This window comes from Atractosteus spatula, chromosome 5 (genome assembly GCF_055471065.1).
Source record: "Atractosteus spatula isolate fAtrSpa1 chromosome 5, fAtrSpa1.hap1, whole genome shotgun sequence".
In the NCBI taxonomy this organism is placed as follows: domain Eukaryota; kingdom Metazoa; phylum Chordata; class Actinopteri; order Semionotiformes; family Lepisosteidae; genus Atractosteus; species Atractosteus spatula.
In genome coordinates, this window is record NC_142710.1 from 39,489,221 (window position 1) to 39,512,042 (window position 22,822).

At 37.0% G+C, this 22,822-nt stretch overlaps 1 protein-coding gene across 3 annotated transcripts in view; it reads left to right on the top strand.

The window, feature by feature from the left end:
• Window positions 1-22,822, top strand: part of LOC148835071 (attractin-like protein 1) — a 416,291-nt gene that overhangs the window by 149,234 nt on the left and 244,235 nt on the right. For all 3 annotated transcript variants that reach the window (XM_088917388.1, XM_088917389.1, XM_088917390.1), the window contains exons 18-20: window positions 2,990-3,208; window positions 5,653-5,790; window positions 20,632-20,725. In XM_088917388.1, coding sequence (XP_088773514.1) covers window positions 2,990-3,208; window positions 5,653-5,790; window positions 20,632-20,725 — 451 coding nt within the window. The remainder of the gene's footprint in view (window positions 1-2,989; window positions 3,209-5,652; window positions 5,791-20,631; window positions 20,726-22,822) is intronic.

Sequence of the window (22,822 nt, forward strand, 5' to 3'; positions counted from 1 at the left end):
TGAAACCTTTGATTATTTACTTGATATTGAATCCCATGAATGCAGAACACAGCAACAGACTCTCACTGCATCCAAAATATGGCAGCTTATTCTTGTGGTGAGTGAAAAATGCAACATGAAGTATTACTATGTAGACTGGAGGAAGTATGGCAGAGTTCCTTACAAGTACATGCACATCAATCATACCATTCCAGTAATGGTGTGAATTTCTTGGCTGTCTTTGGTCTATCGATATGTTTGTCCTCTACTAGATACCTATTAGTTTTGTGGATCTTTTTTGTGGAGCCAATTCTACAACATTTTTTATTTAGTTGTATGCTGTTGGTATACACAGATTTTATATCCCTGTACGTGCTTTATTTCAGGTAATCTCACAAACCTCTTCTTGTATATTTTTAATCCCCTCTCATAAAAATACTTCTATTGCAGAGGATGTGATTTTAGTCATTATGTAGCATTGGGTTTTGGCCAGTAATCACCATCTGGACTTACATTTCTGCTAATATAACTGTTCTGTGGCCTCTTCCTTGGAGCAAACAGTGGTGTCAACTCTGAAATTGCCCTGAAATGATCGTGACCTAAGGCTGCCTTAATAAGAAGAATATTAAATTATTCTGGACTATTTGTTTGGTGATTGAGCTGTTTTGAAAACATGTACTTTTTATCAAAATCCATTTTGCTGTTTCAGAGTAGTTGAGCAAAACTGTTGCATTTTCTGGAAAAACCCATTATTGTCATTTTAAAATTGACATAGTTTGAAAACAGTTATACCACTTAGAGTGCTTTAGTGTCTTCAGCTTTACACCACAATGTCATGGAATGCTGTGCCATTGGCTTTACTGACAAGAAGCTTTCAATGAAAATAAGTCAACTGGAAATGACAAAAAAACACCATCATTGATTGCACCTTTTAAAAAGTTAGACAATAATTGGTGTCTTCTGTTTCAAAGCAGGACTTTTGTCATGTTCACAGATACCAACTTTAAAGGCTTGTGTGTTAAAACCACAATTTTTTGTGGTCGGGCCAAGCCAATTACTCTGCTGTATTCCTATTGAAATAGGAACAGACAGATCTTTGTGCGTTATTGATTATATACCTCAGTCCAAGACAGAAATTTTGTTTCAGGCCAAACCTTCAATTTTGTTCTACTTACACCCTTTGGGTCATGTGAGGTGCAAAAGAAAGTGTTGCCTTATCCTGAGGCACACAAATATAATGCAGTTCAAGTGCAAATGATGTGGACCCTTAAGACTCGGCTGTGTTTGTCTGCAAGTGACAAGTAGTATTAGCTTTATAGTAAGAATTTAGCAAGAGACACAATGGGCCACGGATTCCCACTGATGGTGTGCTGTGATCAGGAAATCACAAAGAACAATCTTGATTTGGAAATCTAGATTAACAGTCAGGCGGGCGAGAAGGGGAACTTTCTACTCATACTTCAACAAACCGCTTCAATTAATATCTCAATTCAACTGTGTACTTTAATGTTACACAATTGGTAAACATATTTGTTTAATCTTATTTGCTTAAGTCTGACCTCAGACAGGATGAAACTGTCATGTTTAAGTGCAATGTAACTGTAGAACAAATTGCCCATCAAATATATATTTAATTTCTTCCATTTACAGCAAGGTTATATGTTTTTTAAGTAATCTGTTGTAATGCCTTATTTGGTTCTATGTAATACAGATGATAAATCCAGGGAGATAAATCCATTAATTTGAGATGTGTGCTTGTAGAGTAGCCATCATTTGACATGGAAATCCTACTGATCAAACATTTTTCCCCACAATGCAGTACATTACTTATGTATTGCTGTTGAGGTGGATATTGCTTAGTTTTCACAGCATGTGTATAAACAGTTTTTAAAATGACCCTTATGCCTGTCAGACAACTGTTCTGAAGCATCTGGGAAACAAATGGAATGATCTTTTCCCTTTTTCAAATAAAAAGTTTTTATTGTTTCTTACATGAAGCCATTGTTTTATGGCTGCTGTTAAAATACATGAACAATCATAAGAACTTATACAGTATATGGACCAATGTCTTTTTTTTCTGGTTTAACATTTAATTTAACCTGTCGGGTAGAAATGTCCAAGGAAAGATGAAAATATCACAATGATTTTTTTAAACCTGTCATCTTTCTGGAAGAGATAAGGCAGCAGAGATAAAGAAACAGTTGCTTACAATGTGATTCGTTGAAGGGGCTGCGAGCTCTCCCAGTCTCTGCTGTGATCAGTATCTTGATGGATTTGTTCTAGTTTTATTAGTTTTGATTTTACCTTCCTCTTTTTGGTTGGATGGAAAAAGAGCAAAGCTATTAAATTTTTCTACTAAAAAAGATTGAAAATGTTCAGTTGAAGGTTTAATTTGCCATGCGATAGTGTTGGGGAGCAAGTAAAGGTTCATTCCACTCTGAAAAGTAAAATCAAATGAACAGCAATTTTACTGCGAAACCTTCTTCAGGTATGCAGAAAGCTTCTCAGCCAAAGTATCTTACAAGTTGAGGCAGCTTCCCACTTTAACCTCATTAGTTATTTTTACTTATTTCTTTTTACATTTGTAGTATTTCAAGAGAATTGTATTATTGGGTATTTTATTGGGTATTGTAGTATTTGGTATAACAGTAATTTGGGTTTTTTTTCTGTGCACTAGAAAAGTGGGCTGAGAGTAGTACTGGCTCCTTTGAACCACAGCTCATTTAACATGTGTTTTTTTACGTAAATGTATTTTGCCCAGAAATTGCTTTAGATGGTGTCATACTCCCATCCACCCTAAAAGAACTCCATATTTGAAGTAGCACTTGTGTTAAAAAGGAAAAGAGCAGTTTTGGTATTGTTTGCAGTTCATCGGAGAAAAGCTGTTCTGGTTTCACTCTTTCCTGATACTGGATTCTTCTCCTGCTGGGGCCCTTCCTTTTGCCTCAGATTGACTGGAAATGTTGCCATGAAGCAAATTTATGCGGTTTCCTTTGTCTTATACCTGCAGCTCAGAACTGCTCTGGCCTCCGGACCTGCAGTCAGTGCCTGGAGCAGCCGGACTGCGGCTGGTGCAGTGACCCCAGCAACACAGGCAAAGGACAGTGCATCGAGGGCTCCTACCGGGGACCTATGAAAGCTGTGGGGAAGCAGAGTCACGATATGATACTGGACCAAGGACTGTGCCCCAAAGACAAAGGGTTTGAATGGGCTTTCATAAACTGTCCAGGTATGTAAAACCATCCTTTAGAACAGATGAATATGAGTGGTATTTATAATTTACCCCCACAGTTAAGATCATGACTCCTTTATTACATACTGTAGGGAGAATGAGAACTTGCAGACATTCTGCACTGACACCCTCACCAGGGCCATCCATCTTTTCCACAGTGCCTTACAGGCAAGGTAGCACTGACCGGAGGAGTGGCATCTCTTGCTGATCTGGTTGTATGCCTGTATGCAGCTGGCAAGTTACAGGATTTACTGTTTTGCTGAAAGCAGTGAGGGCTCTGGTTAACAAATGGCCACTCTGCCTCAAAGGTGCTCTGCCAGTTATGCACCGCTGTTTGGGGGATCCTGGTCACAGTGTTCTGATGACATGCCCTAATTCTCAAGCCAGTGATAGCTCAGACATCAGGCTCGCTCTGTGCTATGAATGAGTGCTCTTATGGTTGGATGACTTGGGAGCGCACTTGGCATTGAGGCTTTTTATCAAATCGGACATCATCAAGTAGGTAGTAAATGAAAGGGATGTAAATCAGATGCTTGTCACACAGTTTGATCCATTTAAGGCTTTAAAATTGCAAGCACAAGAAAGAAAAGAGTATATTTTAAGTTAGGTTATGAGTCTGTGCGTTTACTCAAAATAAGGTTGCAATGTGCTGCACCAGAGCCTCGTTTTGTCATGTATAAAAAAAGCCAACAGCTCATAAAACCTGTTATGACTCAAACTGCTGTCTGATGGGAGTCTTGCTTTCATCTTTGTATAGTCTTGTATCTTTTAATGAAGCATATATATTTTCCCTGACATGTATGGGAAAGCTTAAAGTTGTCAAGATGTTTATTTAAAAAAAAACAGTATTTTTCTTAGATTGCAATTAGAAAAGCAGTTAAAGACTTTATTTTATTATGTGAAGAGTGCCTAGAGTGGTAAATGAAGAGGTGTCCTGAAGAATAAACATTTCATTTTACAGTCTGTAGATCTTTTATCAATCCTTATCCTGCCAAGACCTGACAGGGAGCTATGATGAGGAAGTGAGACGTTACACAGCACAGTAAATCAGCTTTCAGAGTTGGCTTCCTGTTTGGCACTAAAGGGAGCTGTTCAGTCTTGGGTTTATACTTTACACCCTTCCAGGGAATCCCTCTGAGGTCTGGAGCCCAGAAACTTTTGGGTGTAATTTAAAAGACAGTTTACGTCTGTTTGACCAGTAAGTAAATAGAGATGAAGTTGGAGTAGGCTGTGAAAGGTGATTGATGAGGTTTCTTCTTAAAGTTCTTATTCTTTTTTTTCCTCTTTTGGATGTAAGTATAAAAAACAGGTTTACATTACGTTTTGCACTTAAGTGCTGTGAGAAGACAAGTCTTTTTCACAAGCATTCAATGAATGTCTGCTTGACCTCTGGGTGTTACTGTTAGTTGGCATTGGCTCTTCTCTGCTCTTGAGTATAGAGTTCAAATCCGGCCTGGTTTGCTTTCTGTGTGGAGTTTGCCCTCTTTGTGGGATTTTGCAGGATGCCCGAGTTTGTCCAGCTTGCTGTGCGTCTCTGAATTGTGTATGTTCCTGCAGTGATCTGGTGTCCTATTCATATTGTATCCTACCTTGCAGCCATTTTCTGTTGGGTTAGACACCAGCTCAATGGGACTCTGCATTAAACTTGATTAAATTTTGCTGTTAATGAGAACGGATGAAAGTTTTATATGTAAAGGGACTAGCTGACAGTATGTCTTTTGTGCAGGGTCGTCTAGGAATATATTTAGATTGTCTGTTGTGTGTGATGTTGCGTTTTGAGGAATGTTTTCAAATTACTTTGTCTTTCATCTGAGACCTAAAGAGTAATTTTTATTCTCTAGAGAAAATGAATTGTACCTTAACCATTTCCTGTAAGCTCAAGAAAAAAGTGAGGGCTGATAGAGAAAGAAATCCCGTTGCACCTTTTTCTACAGAGATAAAAAGTAGTTCCCCATAATATGCAGGCTTAGAAGCGCCAGATCCAAGCAGTACAATTCCACACAGTGGCCATGTATCAATGGACCATGCCCATGGAACTTCCATACTCAAACCATGCTCTGCATACAGGGTTAGATTCATTTCTGTTGTCTCTGAGTGGTGACCACTTTTATTTCAGCTGGTACATCTGCGCAGTCACCTTGTTAGATGATTCTTTGCACGTGGCATCTCTGCTTGAGCCACTGATCAGTAATATCTTTGTGTGGTGAATTAACAAGTTTTCCCATTATGTGTCGAAGCTATTAGCCCCCTTTCAAATATCACCCAAACATAGAACAAAACACCAAACAATGAAACGTGATGTTTTCTAAATATCTGCATCATCCTAGGTCTTCTTTTTGCATCTGGCAGCTCAGAGGAGACAGATTTCTGAGACACTGTAGTGACATGACATTGATGGAATACAATGACATTTACTTTCAGTCTTTTGACTGTTTTCTCAGCTTGCCAGTGCAATGGCCACAGCACGTGCGTCAACAACAGTGTCTGCGAGCAGTGCAGGAATCTAACCACTGGCCAACAGTGTGAGACTTGCATGCCAGGGTACCATGGAGACCCCACCAATGGAGGCAAATGTCAAGGTAAGTTCAATTACTGTAATCTTTATTAATTATTGAATTTCTTGCATTTCTTGCATCCAGCAGGCATATCACCCTGCAACTCACAACTGGCAGCTCACTGAAGCTAAGCAGGTGTGAGCCTGGTCAGTACCTGGATGGGAGACCTCCTGGGAAAAACTTAAGGTTGCTGCTGGAAGAGGTGTTAGTGGGGCCAGCAGGGAGCACCAACTGGGTGACAGTTAGCAAATGAGGTAGAGGACTAAGAAATGAATTTGCCATTTGAATTGAGGGGGAGTTATAGAGAGGAAAGAGAGAAGTGTCCAGGCCCCAAGTGGAATTCAGCCAACAGGGCTTCCACCTACAGTGGCTGTCAGAAGTGTGACAGCCACTGAAGAATTAGACACTAAATGAATTGAAATGTCACAGGTTATTTTCTGTTTTATATTTTTAATTAATTTAGGAGGATCTGTAGAATTTTGTTTTCACTTTGACGTTATAAGGTGTATTGTGTTGCTCGGTGGCAAAAATCCCATATAAATACATTGTGATTTTATATTGTAAAAGAGTAAAATGTGAAAATGTACAAAGGGGGTGAATACTTTTGATAGCCACTATACGTTTTTGAACAGTGCTTTGGGATCTTTTATGACTAAGTAGTCACAACCTTGGTTTGAAGCCCTATCTAAAGGACAGTACTCTCTACAGCATAGTGTCTTTGGTCACTGCACTGGTCCAACCATGTACAACTAACAACATTCTCCATTGGCCTCGAGTTGTAGTGGATGCACATATTGTATCATGATTAAATGAATAAAATAAAATCTAATTCTCCTGTAATGTTTTTAGCACATTTTGGGTGTATGATGCACTGAGTTTGAAAGTCCTGGGGTCTTAGTGTTCTACTTTGCATGAAGTAACTAAATATTTTAAAATAAGGTTGACTTTGAGACACATGATATACATTTGTATTGTTTACTTACTTTGAATTGATTGGAGAAAGTAAATTTAAACATTTTTCATGTTATTATGACCAGTTGAAATAAAAAAAAACCTGTATGAGGAATTATTCTCTCTTTGCCAAAGGGGATTATTTTCTTTCCTACAGAGTGTTGATTAATCAGTATAGACTCTTGCCGCCGTTCTTCAGTTTTACGTGTGAATTCTCTAACCGAAATTTCTCCGAAATTACTCTTGCTTGAGTGGCTGGCAGTACAGACCATCCTTTGAAATGTATTTCACATGGAAAAGCCGTTCTGTACCTTAACTTAGGGTTCTGTACCTTGACCAAGAGGGAACCGTTCAGAACAGCTTGTATCAATGTAAGACCAAATTGGAATATCTTCCTTGGGTGGTTAACTTTGCTGCTTTTACAAATGTTTGGCTGAAGCTGTGCTTCTGCCTTGTTGAACTTAGTCTTCTTGACACTGCACTCTTACTTTCAGCATCATAGAGAATACTATCCATATAGACACATATACTAATGGCTTACTTAAACTGTATGATATTTTTTCTGGAGGGAAAGTAATAACACATTTCCATGGTTGACAGATGCACATTTGCCTGTGTTTTATATGACATTAAATAATTCTTAATCATTCTCCTATTTCCTGAAGTTGAGTGAAGCTTCTAATGCCCTCAGTAGCTCATAGTGGATATTTGATAGATGAGAGCATTGCAGTCTTTAGGGATGCATTAACTTCCCAGGGCATATAAGTACTGTGCCACCTCAGTGAAATATGTTAAATGGTGTAATGATAAAAAGCAATATATTGACATTGCAAAATTATATATTGTACTACTTGTTTAATTGGCTGGTGTTGAACTGCGCTAATATGATGTTTCATTTTCACAATGGAATACATGACTAGAGGAAATTTACCTTTGTTAATAGTTTGAAGTCATTGATCTATGGTAGATTATGACATAGTTTGAGATTTTCCTTTGCCATTTATGTGCAGTGTGCCACTTGAGACAGATTTGAGCAGTTTCTGTATAATGCTCTGGAAATGCAGCCATAAAATATTTAGACAGAATACTATAACACAAAATGGTGCTTTGAAAATGTGATATTCCGAAAGTGGAATTCTATGAAGATGAACATTTTGCCTCCTTGATTGTTCTATTTCTCAAAAGGCAATTTATCTTTGAACTGCTGGTCTCATTCAAATAAAGTATAAGAGAGGTACTGCAATGATTTACTACAACATTACAAAATGAGGTGTTATGACCTGAAACGTATCATAAAAGGTCAGATTCAGTTTCATGTCTTGCACTAATTTTAGCCAGGCATAGGCAAAATGTGTGGGTTCTTAATTTTTGCACACCATTTAGCCAAGGTGACTAAATTAAAATGTTTTTGTTTAACATCTGTATATAAAGAGCGCAGGTGCTGAAAGAATTTGAAACATTTTAAATACGAAACAGCAGTGATAAAACACACTAAATACACAGAAAATAGATAGAACCATCTGCTGACAACTACAAAGAGCGGGCTGCTGTGCACAAACAGCTCATCACATCTGGCATGCACTTTTGTGATTTAAGTGGTGAAAAGAGCACAGGCACTGGACAAATGTGATATAGTCAGAATCATACGTCATGTTCTGGACAAACAGATGTGTGTAGCACCATCCTAAAGAACTCTGTAGCCCTGGATGCTTGTTTCCAAAGCAGAAGCGTTCTGGTGGTGCTGTAGTATTGTTGGGTGCATTTTCCTGGTATGGCTTTGTTGCACTTATAGAAGGCATGCTCAATGCTAATTGGCATTTGATGTAATGATAATTATAACAATAATAATTGCTTACACTTATATAGCGCTTTTCTGGACACTCCACTCAAAGCGCTTTACAGGTCATGGCGACTCCCCTCCACCACCACCAATGTGCAGCCCCACCTGGATGATGCAATGTCAGCCATAGCACACCAGAACACTCACCACACACCAGCTATTAGTGGGGAGGAGAGCAGAGTAATGAAGCCAATTAATAGATGGGGATTATTAGGAGGCCATGAGGCCATTGGGGTTATCTTCCTGGCTGACATGCCACTGTTCCCAGATCGAATATGGTCAATCAGTGGTTTTCCACTTCTAGCAACAGGCCTTGAGTTGATGAATAGTGCTGCATTCCTCTACAGAATTACAATTGTTGTAAAAGATCATACTGGCCATACAGGTTGGCTCAACATCCTATTAAGTGACTTTACATTGTTTTTTCCATTTTTTGTTCACTACTTATGTTGTTTGTATAGCAGGGTAAATGTGCATGCCTTTATGAGTATCATTGTGCACAGCAGGTATTGTACAGGCTGAAATAATATGATTTTACTTTCCTTCCATTTTCCTGCACCACAGTCCTGCTTGGGAGAAGCTATGTGGTTCACTTACACCCCTTAGCTGGTTTAAAAATCTGTGCATGACATGACAGTAAATTAAGATGCTTATTTGTTCCCAATTTCTCTGCAGTTTCAGTGTTTTTAAATCCTACTTAAAATTGATTCTGCCCGCTCCCAGAGGAAAACTCTGTGAGATTCTCTAATGAGCCTACAGTCAGGGCTGTTTTAGATGAAACTGATGCACTTTTCCTCCCTACCTTTCCAGTCTTTGATTCAGGTTTAAATAGAAAATTTAGCCTTCTCTTAAATGACAGGAATAGTGTCGTACATAAAGAACATTGAGTTGATAGTTTCTGGTTTTACATTTTTTAGATGGAAAAAAATAATCGGCATGCACATACACACATTTCTTCAAGTACTTCAGGAAAGAAGTGTCCTTTTTGCTGATTTTTAGAGATGCTGGTGTGTGTGTGTGTTCATCAAGAGATTGAATTAGTGCAGTGTTTACAGTATCTTAAATCAAGTACACTGGTGGTGTTACTGGCTCAAGAAGTCTTGTAAAAGTGTGATATTAGACAAGTGCAACTGTAAAAGAGATTAATACTCTTGTGCCCCACACTATATAGTGTTCCATTTTCCTGTTTCTAAGCCTTGGACTACTGTTCTCAGATTTCTTTACTGCTGAGTACTGTACATCATTGTTTAAATTAAAGTTTCCTTTCCTTATATACTGTACTCACCTCTATGCTGCTGCCATCATTGCTTATTCTGCAGAACAATTCTGCCTCCTACAAAGGTGAGCCTCTTAGCTCATACAGTATTTTGTGCCTGAAGGTACACACTGTCAGATGTGATCTGCAGGCAACCCATGTAACTACAAAGCCTTTTCATTTCTGAATAATTAACTTATAGTACATGTACTGTACCATGTAGTGCCAGATTAAGTAAGCAAGCGGGTTGCTGAAATATATCCCTTGCAGACCTTTAGGACATTGTTTTATAGGAGGTTTTCTGTTATTCCCTTATTGAGATCTTTAAGATTGGTAGCTGTGAATCAGTTCATCCTTTGCATATCCTTTTGAACATAACAATGCCTTGTCTGCATACTGGTAGCTCTTGAAGTCCTTCTTTCTGTTTGGGTATAAAAGGTTTTTTTGCCATCAAATATAAGCGATAAAAAAGCAGAAAAGGTTGAGGAGGCTATCAGAAAAAGACTCCATAATTATCTGAGTGGAAGGCCCTTAATTTATTATATAGCACTTTCTTGCTGCTTTGACCAAACTTAAATGATGGATCCCCTCCTTCTGCTTTGAAATGCAATTTAAGTACAAACAAAATTTGTCAAATTTGCTCTTACGTATTGCGTGGTCTTTTTGTAATTACTGTAGGTGCTTTCATGGGTTGACATTCTTATTTTATGTGTGTTTAGTGAATTATATTGTCATCATCTCTCAGATAAATAGATTAACAGATATTTTTATTACACATCTGGGGTTTGAATTTTTTTTTTATTCTGGCTGATCTGTGTGTATTTCCACTGGACTCTTTTCTGTAAATGAGGCTTGACCAGTTGGTTACCAATTATTACATTTCTTAGCTCCTTCCTTTTTGTGGTGTAAGTTTAAAAACCCTGGGAATATGGGCTGTAAAATAAGATAAGCAGATGTGTGAGCACTAGAAAGACACACTAGTATAGCTTTGAAAACATTTTTTAAAAGCGAAGAAGTATTGCTTGAAGCCAAGCAGAATAATTTGAATGTACAGTAGGTCAAAAAGGCTATATTATGCCCGATGCAATTAAAAGAGTAATATTTTCATGGATAAAAGTGATGCAGGATTATATGTCCACCTCAGCTATAAAATGATATCTCCCGAGGGTGCATATGATCTAGTAATGTTTAGATCAACTTTTTTTTACAGTGGAACTTTGAAAAAGAAAGGTCTTAGGTGTTTTGTGCACTTTTGAGGAACTTAATAGTTCAAATAACACATGAGCTCTGTGATAAGTAAAGGATCCTCACTTAAAAACAGCTTTACTTTTTTTTTTAAATGTATGCATACTGTCGACTGTAACATTCTCAAAATGTAGCCTATTGTTCGGTTTTAACCTTGCGCACCACAGAATAGTTTTGATTTTCATTTGAATAAATATGATTATGGTGTTGAGCTCTTAGAAACTTAAAATCAAATAATTCAAGAATTGGTTTCAAAGACCAAAGCTAAAACTAAATTGCTTGTCTTTTTTTCTCCAATATGCTCTGCAAGGAAATTCTGATCAAAGAACATTTTTGACTCTGCAAAACTTGATTCTAAGGGTATAAAACTGGTTTTGATTGCATAGGACATGTATCTTGATAATTTTGAATTTTGAAGAAATTAAGCAAAGCTTATATTATGGTCTTTCCAAATTAGTTTGCATTCATCCAGAGTGTTATTGCTGTCTGAACCCTTAGACATGCAGTTGTCAACTTCAGTTTTGCCTGCCAGAAAGAACATTGTCTTGACAGCATGTTTATTGGCACAAGATAAAAAGAACATCAGATAAAGCAACCAGAGCATAGAAAACACCATGCTGTATGTGAAATATGTTGTATCAGTAACATTGTGTTTAACAAGCAGTGTTTTGTAATGTGGTCATTGAAAAATTAAACTGTAAAGAAATAATCTGTTTTAAAACCCACTGCAGTTGTCGTGTCCAAGTTAACTTGGGGTCTTCTAGGTCTTACAGGGTCCGCTAATCCAGTTTATGAAGTCAACTGGATGTAGTGGTTTCTGCCATCCTTCCAGGTGTTTTTTTTGGGCCTTGTAGAGCTGTGTTTCTCAATCTATTCCATCTCACAACTGGCATAAATCTAAAATTTGTGGCCCACACATCCCAATGTAAGGGTATTATTATTAATATTATAAACAAAACATATTTCAGTATTTAATTGGAGTTTGCCTCAAAATGAACAGTTGCCTTATCCTGGCATGAATTGATGACTGTGAAATCCAGAGTCTCGGACATCACAAGGTTGGGAACTCTACTTGGGTTACTCTACATACAGTATAGGTAGAACAGTTTATTCACTTTTTGCAAATATGTGACTTTTTGGGCTGCACAATTGTGCAGTGGTTAGCATTGCTGCCTCACAGAGCTGTGGCCTGGGTTGATATCTTTGTGGAGTTCATATGCTCTCTCTGTGTTCATGTAGGTTTTCTTCGGCAATCCAAAGACATACTATACTGGTAGGTTAATTGGCTTCTAGGAAGAACTGGCCCTAGTGTGAGTGTGTGCATGTTTGTCTGTGTGCCAGGGATAGGCCCCAGCTCTCCTGTGATTCTGTGCTTAAATAATAAAATGGATAAATAATGAATGAGTGTAACTTTTCTAAACGTACGTGGTGCACCTTTAATGTCTGAAGGTATAGCTACGCCAAAGCGCATCGGTTGAAAAAACACTGTTATAGGGAAGTTGGTGAGGTGACATTTTAATTGTCATGAAAAACAAGTGGTAATGATCAGATAAGGGCTACAGCATCAGTGAAGTATACTGAAACCTATTTCTTTCCAGTCATCAGTAAAGGATGTCTGAGTTAAAAAAAGATTATCGCTGAACAAATGTCGCTGACCCAGTCTTTATCCTAGCAAAGCCTACGGTATGTCCCTATTTTGCCATCAGTACATTATTAAAACTTTTATATAAGATATTAATTATTGATTGGTCGCTTAAAGAGCCTTATTGCACTTCTTGTTTCTGGACATTCACATTCAAAGGAAAGAAGGTTACGTATAATTGACTAGACAAACAGCAGTTGCTATACCTAGCATACCTACAATACCTACAAAATTGTAGGTATATATACTGTATATAGTATTTGATGACCAGGAGGTATTTAGAAGCAGAATAAGGAATTTCAAAAGGAAATGGACAATTGTACTGTTTAGAATATTGATTTCTCCTATGCTCACCTAACCTTGGTCTGTTGTAGTACTCTCCATTTGTGTTTCTAATTCGTTTAATAGTGGTTTTTTGACAACAAGTATTAGTGGTTTGCATTGCTTGAATAACATAAGACAAACCAGTGTTGGGTTTTGCTACTGCTTTGTAATATTTTATTTTCCAAATTGGTATTTTTCTCCTCTGACTGTATCACAATTAGCAGAAGTTCAGTGACGGTCATTTACTGGGGAAGTAGAGGACTGCATTGAAATTTTAAAATGTTAGTGTGACTCACCAAAAACACGTTTTGGAGGGAAAATATTTTTCCCTGTATTTTATTAACACGATATTTATTTTGAAAATTCTCATTCTTTGTGATTTCAAGCACAATATTGCTTGAAATCACAAAGGATTACATTGAGGATTTGAGCGTTTGTGTATTTATAGCAGATATAATTTAAAAGTATACCAGGTACCTGACATTTAATTATTTCAACATTGCAAGTGAATGTGCTTCTCCCAATTGTTGACCTTAGAAATTATCAGCAAACTATTTTGTTTTGCCATCATTTTTCTTGTATACCATTTTTGGTACTACAATATGCCATATACTGTTTCATACACAGTATGAGTGCACAGTTCATGGAAATATAGTACTGTATGTGTCCATATACAGCAAATAAAACAAGACACAGACAATACTTGATTAATTCCTACCTTGTGGCTCTAATTTTTTTAATTCGTAGTTAACACAAAGAAAAAAAGAAACCAAATCTTGAGACTTGTACTTAACTGTTCTTCTGACTTCCATCTTTCCAAAGGGCCTTGCTAATCCAAAGTTTAAGTATGAATAAGTGATTGAATTGTTTATTATGATTGTTTATGAAGAAAATACTACAGTATGACACTAGTACTGATAAAATCAACAGATAAAGGGGACTGAGCAGAAGGCAAAACTGCATAAATTAAATAACTCCCTCTTTGTGGAGCACCAATATTCTATGTCCTGTCTGAATTAAATCACTCCCTCTGTATAAGTAGCCAATATTCAGCTTCCTATACAGTACATCATTGCTATTATTTAGAGATCATGAAGGGATCTTGGAATGCCCATTGGTGTTAACGGCAGAAGTCTGTGCTCTGTTTTTAATTATCCACACAGCTTAGGCACTGAATAAAATGTGTCCCTCCAGGTTTACTATGCCTGGACACTGTGAGCTCCCCGCCAAGGCAAACAAATTTTAAATGACTGCAGTTCTGTTGGATTTGTGGAAAAGTTATTCTAAGAACAGGATTGTGTTGAGATTCTTATTTTAAGAATCTTATTAGAATTCTCTGTGTTTACATTTAACAATTTAATAGTTAGTACTCATGTTGGTATTTCAGGTTTTACTATTCCCTTGTAAAAGTGTTTGTCTTGTAGTTACAAATTCTGTTGGTTACATAGTTCAGATATCCCTGAATGTCTTGCCCAAAGCAAGAATAATGTGGACTATAATGATTAAGGATTTTTGTAATGTTTTGTTGTTTTTCTAATGTAGTCTTTGAAGACTGAGACAGTGATAAGTGATATAACTTTTCAAGATATTCAGGTTCATCTGTTTCCTGACAAAAACATTTTTCAAGAAAACATGGATATTTCAAATAACGATTACTTCTGTAACAATAATGAGTAACAATGGAGAATCTCCACACTTTTTGGGTGTATCGCATATTCTGTATATTTTAACAGAAATCAACCAGTCTGTAATGCAGTTTTTGTGGCTTTTCAAAATCTTTCTGTCACACTTAACTTCCATGGGGCATTGTATCAGCTCTGCTGTGTTCAAATGTGTAGCAAATGCCAAACAACACAGGATGCCTAAAGACATCTGTTCTTGTTGACTGTGTAATTTATCACTCGATTGGTGGTTCCTCAGCTCCTCTGTTTGACCAATCTGACAGAATGACGAAGCAGGGCTCATGCTATGGCAGCCGCTAGGTGCTGTAATTAAACAGGGCCCTACTTGAAGCGACACACAAATTACTGCACTGTTTGAGTGAAATAACAAAAAATATTTATACAGAACCTTTTTAGGACCTTTTCACCTTCTGCTTACAGCAGTGCTTGCTGACAGGAAATGTGGAGATCCCTCCAGGACGTGAGTACACCTTACAGAATGTGTCAAATATTAACAAGGTCAGTACTAGCTGTCCAATGACACTACACTGTCATTGAAGTCAAAAACTGTCATCTTCGGATTGCTATGGAAAAATTACTCTTTATACATTCTTAACCCAAAAAATACGCATAGATCTCTGACAGAATTCAGTGATCTTTATGCATTACATCAACTTTGTTTTCCTGTCTAATTTACAGGTAGGTATTGTCATTTTGTATTTTTTTTTCTTGAATGAAACAATTTATTTTCAAGTGGTTTAGTTCTTAAGCAATTGTGGACATGATTGTAATTCCGTATGCAGTTGTCTGTCCCATGCTCTTTATGAACTGTCCTGATGCTGCTCATATCTGAGGAGGAATGAGCTGTTGTACTTGAACACTTGGCATTTCTGTGTGGTAGACAGGCACAAAGTTGAGTAATACAGAACACTTTATATATTATTGTCCAAATGCAACGGTATTGTTTGGAACTGCTGGAGACAAAGAATGACTTCAGCAGGCAGAATTAATTTTATTAAAGTGGGTGTAGGGTGGTTGTGCATCTAATCTGGTAATAACCATTGTTTATTTTTTGGTGTGGAATGAGAGCTGTAGCCTGAAGGTCTTGAGGGTTCAAATCTAGTCTATATCATTCACCAATGGTGATTGTGCATAAGCAATTCTGGTTTTTGGCCCTGGTACTGTACCTGTGGGTGGGAGGATTAGAGTTGCTTCTGTCCTCTAGTTGACTTTTAGCTCTGCTAATAACATTCCCTTCTAGACTGTATCATTGGAGGTTATACACTATTTGGCAATTGTAAATCTGAGAAAGGTATTTTATATTGAGACTTTGGTTTAAGAGACATTCGTTCTAATGGTGGCATGCTTTTTCCCCCTAAAAGCAATGTAATTTTTTCTGAATTGGACTAAAATTGGTGCATCACTCTTCTGTGCTTACACACGCATGCCAGTAGATCTTTTGTTTCAATTAAGTAAATTAAATCAAATGCTGCTGAATGGCAGCACTGAGATAATAATTTGTGCCAATATTTGCTGTAGGGTTTATTTATACAGATAAATTGTGTAAGGTTTGCCAAAGAGTCTTTTATTATAATCAATGTCTTGCAATGCTGTAGAAAAGAAAGTTAGCATAAATCAAGGCATTTGGCATAGTGTCGGATAGGGCGCATACTCTTCCAACTAAAAATTTGTTACCACTTAGGGTCTGTGCACTAGTTGCTTATTCAGCAGTTGCATGTCATAACGGAGCAGAGACTCTTGAGAAACGTGATGGATGAAGTGTTGAAAAGCTGTGGAGAAATGTAACAAATTCCTCTCATTATTTATCAGTGAGACATTCTTAAATTCTTTGAACTGGAATTATCAGTTCATAATGATGATTAAACAATCATTGCTTTTTCGTCTTAGTCCTGTTTTTGGTTGTGCTTTGTAGGAGGTTAATGTACACTAACTAGACCTCATTCTTTTTGGAATCACATATTCATGAAGATCAGACCCTCTGTAACACATCTGTAATCTATGTTTGATGTGTTTTTTTTTATTTGTACTCTTTGTGAAATCTATTTTCTTCAAAGTAATGTTTGTTTTTCCCTTTGTGATGTGATGGATATTGTCTTGAGTGTGGGCTTGTAGATTTACAGCTAATCACAGTTCTTTGTCATCATCTGCTGGTACAATAACCTTTTTTGTTTGTTTTCCAATGCAAAATGGAACTGGAAAATAAAACATTTCCCTCATCCATATGTCATCCAAATCAGTGGTACTTCTCCATTTCTAAGAACCCCCAGTGGCTCACAGCTGCAGTGGACCCACCATGCAATAAGCCTTTGCCTGCATCCATAGCAGCACTTCTACAATCCCTCCACTGGCACCACAGATCCTAGCAGTTGAAAGATCTATATAAATAATCTCGTGAAAAGCCAGGATTCTTTGAGGCCAGTAGAGGGACTACAGAGACTCTCAATGGGGTACTATCAAATTTTTTGCAGCGGTTAGACTAGCTAACCAGATCTATTTCTGGAATTGCGAGTAACCTAGGTTAAATCAGATTTGATCACCAAGGAATATTCATAGGCAGAATATGAAAAAATAATAGAAACTTCTTTCTTGAAGAAAGAAACTACTACCCTTGGACACTACCACTGATAGTAGATAGTAACCACTGCTATATGAAGCTGTATATATGTCTGTTGCTGTGTTTATAATGAGGAAAATAGTGAACATCATCAAAGAACGGGCCCTTTAATAAAATTCTTGTGATCATTGTGGACTTAGTCATATAATCCTCTACCTACTGGCATATAGCAGTTCAGGTGCTCTAGGATTTATTAATTTATTGGAAACAAACTCACAGCAATATAATATGGTCTCTATAAACAATTTTTCTTTTGGTTTTGATACATTTTGTGGTAGTCTTGAAATAGTTTCTCAGAGGTACTGTAAATTGATGAAACCAGAATTACTGGTTAATCTCCCTTAATGAATGTGAACAAACCCAATGGAAAAGCACGAGTCAGGGTAACGCATTATTAAATTGAATTCACATTGAACAGAAAGCCATTTTGTTTTGAGCAATTTCTTTTTACACATGCTTTGCTCTCTCTTGTTTTGGATCTGCAAAACCTGTGCATGGTGTTATGTGCATTAATTAAAATGTTAACTTTCCTCAGTCATCCAGTGTTTTAAGCAATTGTTATACAGTTCCAGACAGTGGTGGTTGATTTATTGGGCATAACTGCCATCAGGTTGTTTTTTTAAAGTACATTTGTTGGTGGGGACTGTAGACTGTTTTCTTGATGGCACAGATGGAAGGTAATGATGCTCTTAGAGTTTATAAGTTGTGAATCCATAATAGCTCTATGTCAGCAAAACAAGGCTGGTAATCTTATCACCTTTAAACCCCAGGAATGAGCACTTGCTAGCAATTAACTCTGTCAATCCATGATAACAGATGTGACAGGCATTATATCACAATGCAGCTTTTAGAAGTAAAATAAAAAGCCTCACTTGAAAAAATGTGGTACATTGGATGTACGTACAAACTACACATTTAAAACCAAATTTGTTTAGAGATGATTTACTGTGTAATGTGCTTTGCGTTAAAAGCCATAACCTTTGCAGGCTAATATAGCAGATACAAATTAAGGTATAGAAAATATTCCTTTGTTCTTGTCTTAAGGTATAGGTGATGTTCCTTTGTTCTTGTTCACAGAGTGTCGCAGTTCGTGTAGCTTAAGGAATTTGTGTGCTGCCTTTTGCTAGTTTTAAATGCTGAACAAGCATCTCTGGAACCGTGATGCTCCAGTTGTATTATCTGAGTAAATTTTATAGATCATAATTTAGCTATAAATCATCCCGCATCCGAGACCTGCTGGAGCAGCTCCTCGTAGATTTCTGTATTGCCTTTCTTCATCCGTCCTTCATTTCCAGAACATAATTAAGCATATCTTTACTGAAACCCCTGAAGCTGTGGAGTGCATGCTGTTTTGTACTTTGCAGGGATGTGTTTTAATTTGAGCAGCGCGTTTTTCTTTGTGGACACTGAAATGCAGGGTCTTGCATCCAGGGTGCATTATTTTTTTTTTTGCTTGAACTTGTCTTTGTCATTTCTTCTTTAAATAATTTCCCCTTTGAAAGATGCCATGTACAGTACATTTTAGAAATAACATGTAGGCCTATGTTGTAGTTGGTGTAAATGCACTAGAAGTTATCCCCCCAAATTCTGTCTACGTTTTGTATATAAATAAAAACTACACTTGTCCTTGTGTGTCTACAAGATGTCTACAAGAGATGAATATTTTGCATGGCTGTTTTAGGAATTTTAAATTGTTAGTCATATTAATACAGCCAATGAAACACATTATTTCTGTCTCAAGCACTGTGCTATGGAAGGCCGTTGCCAGGGAGTAGATCTCAAAATTATGACTTTATTTCTCGCTATTGTGATCTAAAATCTCGTACTTTCGACTGTTTCTCGCAATTCCAACATTGTATCTCAAAATTACTTTTACTTCTTCAAAAGGTTAGTGGTGCAAATTAAAGTAGCACAGGTTGCCATGAACACTATAGAATGCAAATGGAGCCTCAGTGTCAGGTTGGAGGTTTTTAGTAATGATTCTGACATCTGTAGCAGATTATACTGCACCTGGCTATTATTTACCAAAAAAAAAAAGGATAATTAGGGCATTAATTTAAATAATTGCTAATATCCTGAGACAAAAGCACATTCTGGAGTTCAAGACCACTTTTAGTCTCTATTTGCCTTGGGTGTAAGTCTTTACCTCCCCTGTTGAAACCTGAGCGCCATGTCTTTCTCTAGTCACTTGTTTTGCACCATTGCAGCTGAATAGCTTTCTCACAAGTGAGAGATGAGTACATTTGATGAAAGGTCTTATGTATAGTGATTTATTTCTCTTGGTATTACTTTTATTACTGTTTTTTGTTATCACATATGCCAAAACAAATCTGGACTTGCTTAATAGGGTTTTCACTGGTTTAATTTAAGAGCGGCAGTGGTTATAGATCCCTGTGATTCTCCTTTATTACACCACTGATTACATCACACCAGTTTTAGCATTCATCCATTATCTGTACGCTGTTTTCTATATACCGACCAGTTCTTAGTCACTCTTTTTTCCCTAAGTACCTCCTGTTTGTAATTGGAGAATTGCTGTCTGTAATTTGAGTCTGTCTTTTCTGAGGACCTTTATCAAAAGCCTTTCGAAAATATAAATACATCATATATTTTGCTCCATGCATATTCATTGCTGTGCTTTGTTCGTTAAACTCTTAAGCTGGTTAGGCAAAACCCATGTTTTCTATTTCCATGTTGACTATGATTTCCATAGAGGTGATCCTCTTCTTTGAATAATTTAATAATTATTTTTATTGAATTTAATGATTGAATAATTTTCTCATAGAATCATTGAATCATTATTGAATAATTTTTATTATGCCTTTTTGTAGTTTTGACAAGCAACCTGTTACGTTTTAAATATACAGTTCACATCTTGAATTTGGTTTCTAGCAGACTGTTTTAAAGAAGACGTAAAATTTTGACATTCAGCTGGCTGAACTGAATGAGTTTGCTGGTTTTGCCAAAAGTGTAATGATATTTCTACACACAAGGTAGATAATTCATTGCGTTGTTTTACTGTGTGTTACAAAGAACAAAAATATTTAAAGAAAGTTCCAATCTTGATTGGACATAATAACATATGTTAGAGATTTCACAAATATGTTTGTACTAAACATCAAGGAAAATAGCATTTTTAATGAACCCATGAAGCAGCTAATTACCATGTGTGTTCCTTCTGAAATGGAGCTGTAATTCTGCATTACTGCTTGCCAATTAGACATGAAACGCTCACTGACTTTCAGTGCTTTAAATTGTCAGTGTTTATGGATCATTGTGATTAAATTGACCACCTTGTTTTCTCTCCCACAGCTTGTAAATGCAATGGACATGCAAATATTTGTCAAGTCCTCACGGGAAAATGTTACTGCACCACGAAAGGCATCAAAGGAGACCAGTGTCAACTGTAAGTACCCAAGTTTGGGATTATGAGGAAGAATGTCGTTCTTCCAACCAGCACCATTTAGTCTCTCCCAGTTAGTCATCATCAGACCCGTTTTCCAGTAATAATCTTCAGTGTTGTTCTGTTACTCATGCTTACAAAGAGAAGCATATTTTCTTCAGAATTAATTCAACCATAGCATTTTATCTATATTTTAACATTTTTCTGCGAATTACTTCTGTGATTTTTATTCATTTTTATCTTTAATGCTTTACCTTGCATTGTGCATTGTTATTTCAGTTAGATTTTACAGTGAGTATTTCAGAGTTTTGATGGATCCATAGCTTCATCATCTGGCTTACTGCATCATGTAACATGGTTAAGCTACTTTAGGTAAATGTGTCTGCTAACTATGCTGAGGAGCCCCCCTTACTGTCCACATACAAACCATAAAAGCACCACTGTCGGATGGAGTCTGGTTTAGCTTTCCAGGTCTAGCTTTGCTTCTGAAAGCTGACAAGGTCAGGCCTCAAGGTGCTATAGCTAACTTAAGTGTGACTATAGTACAGTTGTGTGTGAGCTGCACTGGGACTGTGTTTGATCAAGCCCCATTTTCAGAGGACCAGAGAGAGATGGCAGCCTGACTAGATGGTAATTAAGACAGCTTTTGAGGAGAAAAAGTCCTTAACTAACGCACTTAATATTCAGTAAGTGCATTGCAAACATACCTTCTGATTTCTAAATTTGCCTTGGAAGGAAATTCATTTTTAATACGTTTTAAGCGCTACATTTTGGAAGCTTTATTTTGTTCAAGTAAGCCCTCTTGCCTTAAGTGGAGATACTGATTAAGTTTTAAGCAATTCACAGTCCAGAGAATTTAAGATCAATAAAAGATAAATAAAAATAAACTGTTATGCCTTTAGTGTGACACCCGCAATTCAGACCCATCTTGTGGCAATGAATCACATCCTGTGAGTTGAAGTTATAGGATATGAGAAGTGCTCTCCTGTTCCTCTTCCTATTACTGTGTTATGGGTGCTATGGTCTTGGCATTTGGGTAATTCAGGAGTTCAAAGGCTATTGTTTCTAAGAATAAAGTTCAGGTTGTCACTTGTTTAAGTAATCAGTAGTGTTTTAAACATGCATAACATTGGTTTGACCTCAGGAATAAACATGTATTTTATACATGTATTATATACATGTTTTATATAACACATGAGTTGATGTTTCATTGGAATGTTGTTTGTCAAAACAAACATTTGCATATGTTCTTTTTTTTAGCGAAGAAATGGTGTTTGAAGTAAGTGTCATACAAGCTGCTTTCAGATGAGAGTGTAGCAGATGACAGGAAAACAGCAGGCAGGACTTTTTTGTAGACTTTAGTCCCGATAGGCATTTGCTCTAAGAAACAGAACCTTTGCTCTTGACAAGAGTGCGTTCAGGTGAAGTGGTATAAATGAAAGATTCTGCTTTGAACATGTGAGGCTGGAACCTTGGAATTGGATTAAGGATTTTACAGCATTGCACATTTAGATGTTGTCAGATGTGATTGCAAAAGAAGATAAAAACCAAGGGGGGGAAAAAGGCAAACTGGATTTACTCAATTTGAACACAACTAAAGCTGCTTCTGATGCACCATGAAAGGAGTAGAAGGGTAAAGTGTTAAACTCTAGGTGTTGATTGTGGAGGCTAGATTTATATTTGTGTCAGGAATCCTATTGATTAGAGAGGCATAGCTGTAGGCCTGACTAGTTTTAAAGGAAAAAAAAAATTGTTTTCATTTATTTATTTCATAACTCTTCATGCTGCAGACTGAGCACAGAGCTCAGGGGAAAGTTGACAAAAAAGAAGAGATCTCCTATAATAAATAATTTGGATTAGAGCTGACTTTTAGGGCAAATCTATTCCAATATAAACTGCAGCTGAGATAAGGTAAGTTTTAAAGAAAAAGGAGACAGAAGTTTTGAGAGCCCCTTGAAGCCATCGGATCCTGAAGTCTTGTTATTACCCTGTGCATTGGGCTAGCATGTTCATAAATCTTACCATTTGCTTACTGTGGCAAATGAGACTTCATCGTAATTCTGTGAATTATAATTATTTTAAAAGTCAGGAATTCTGAGC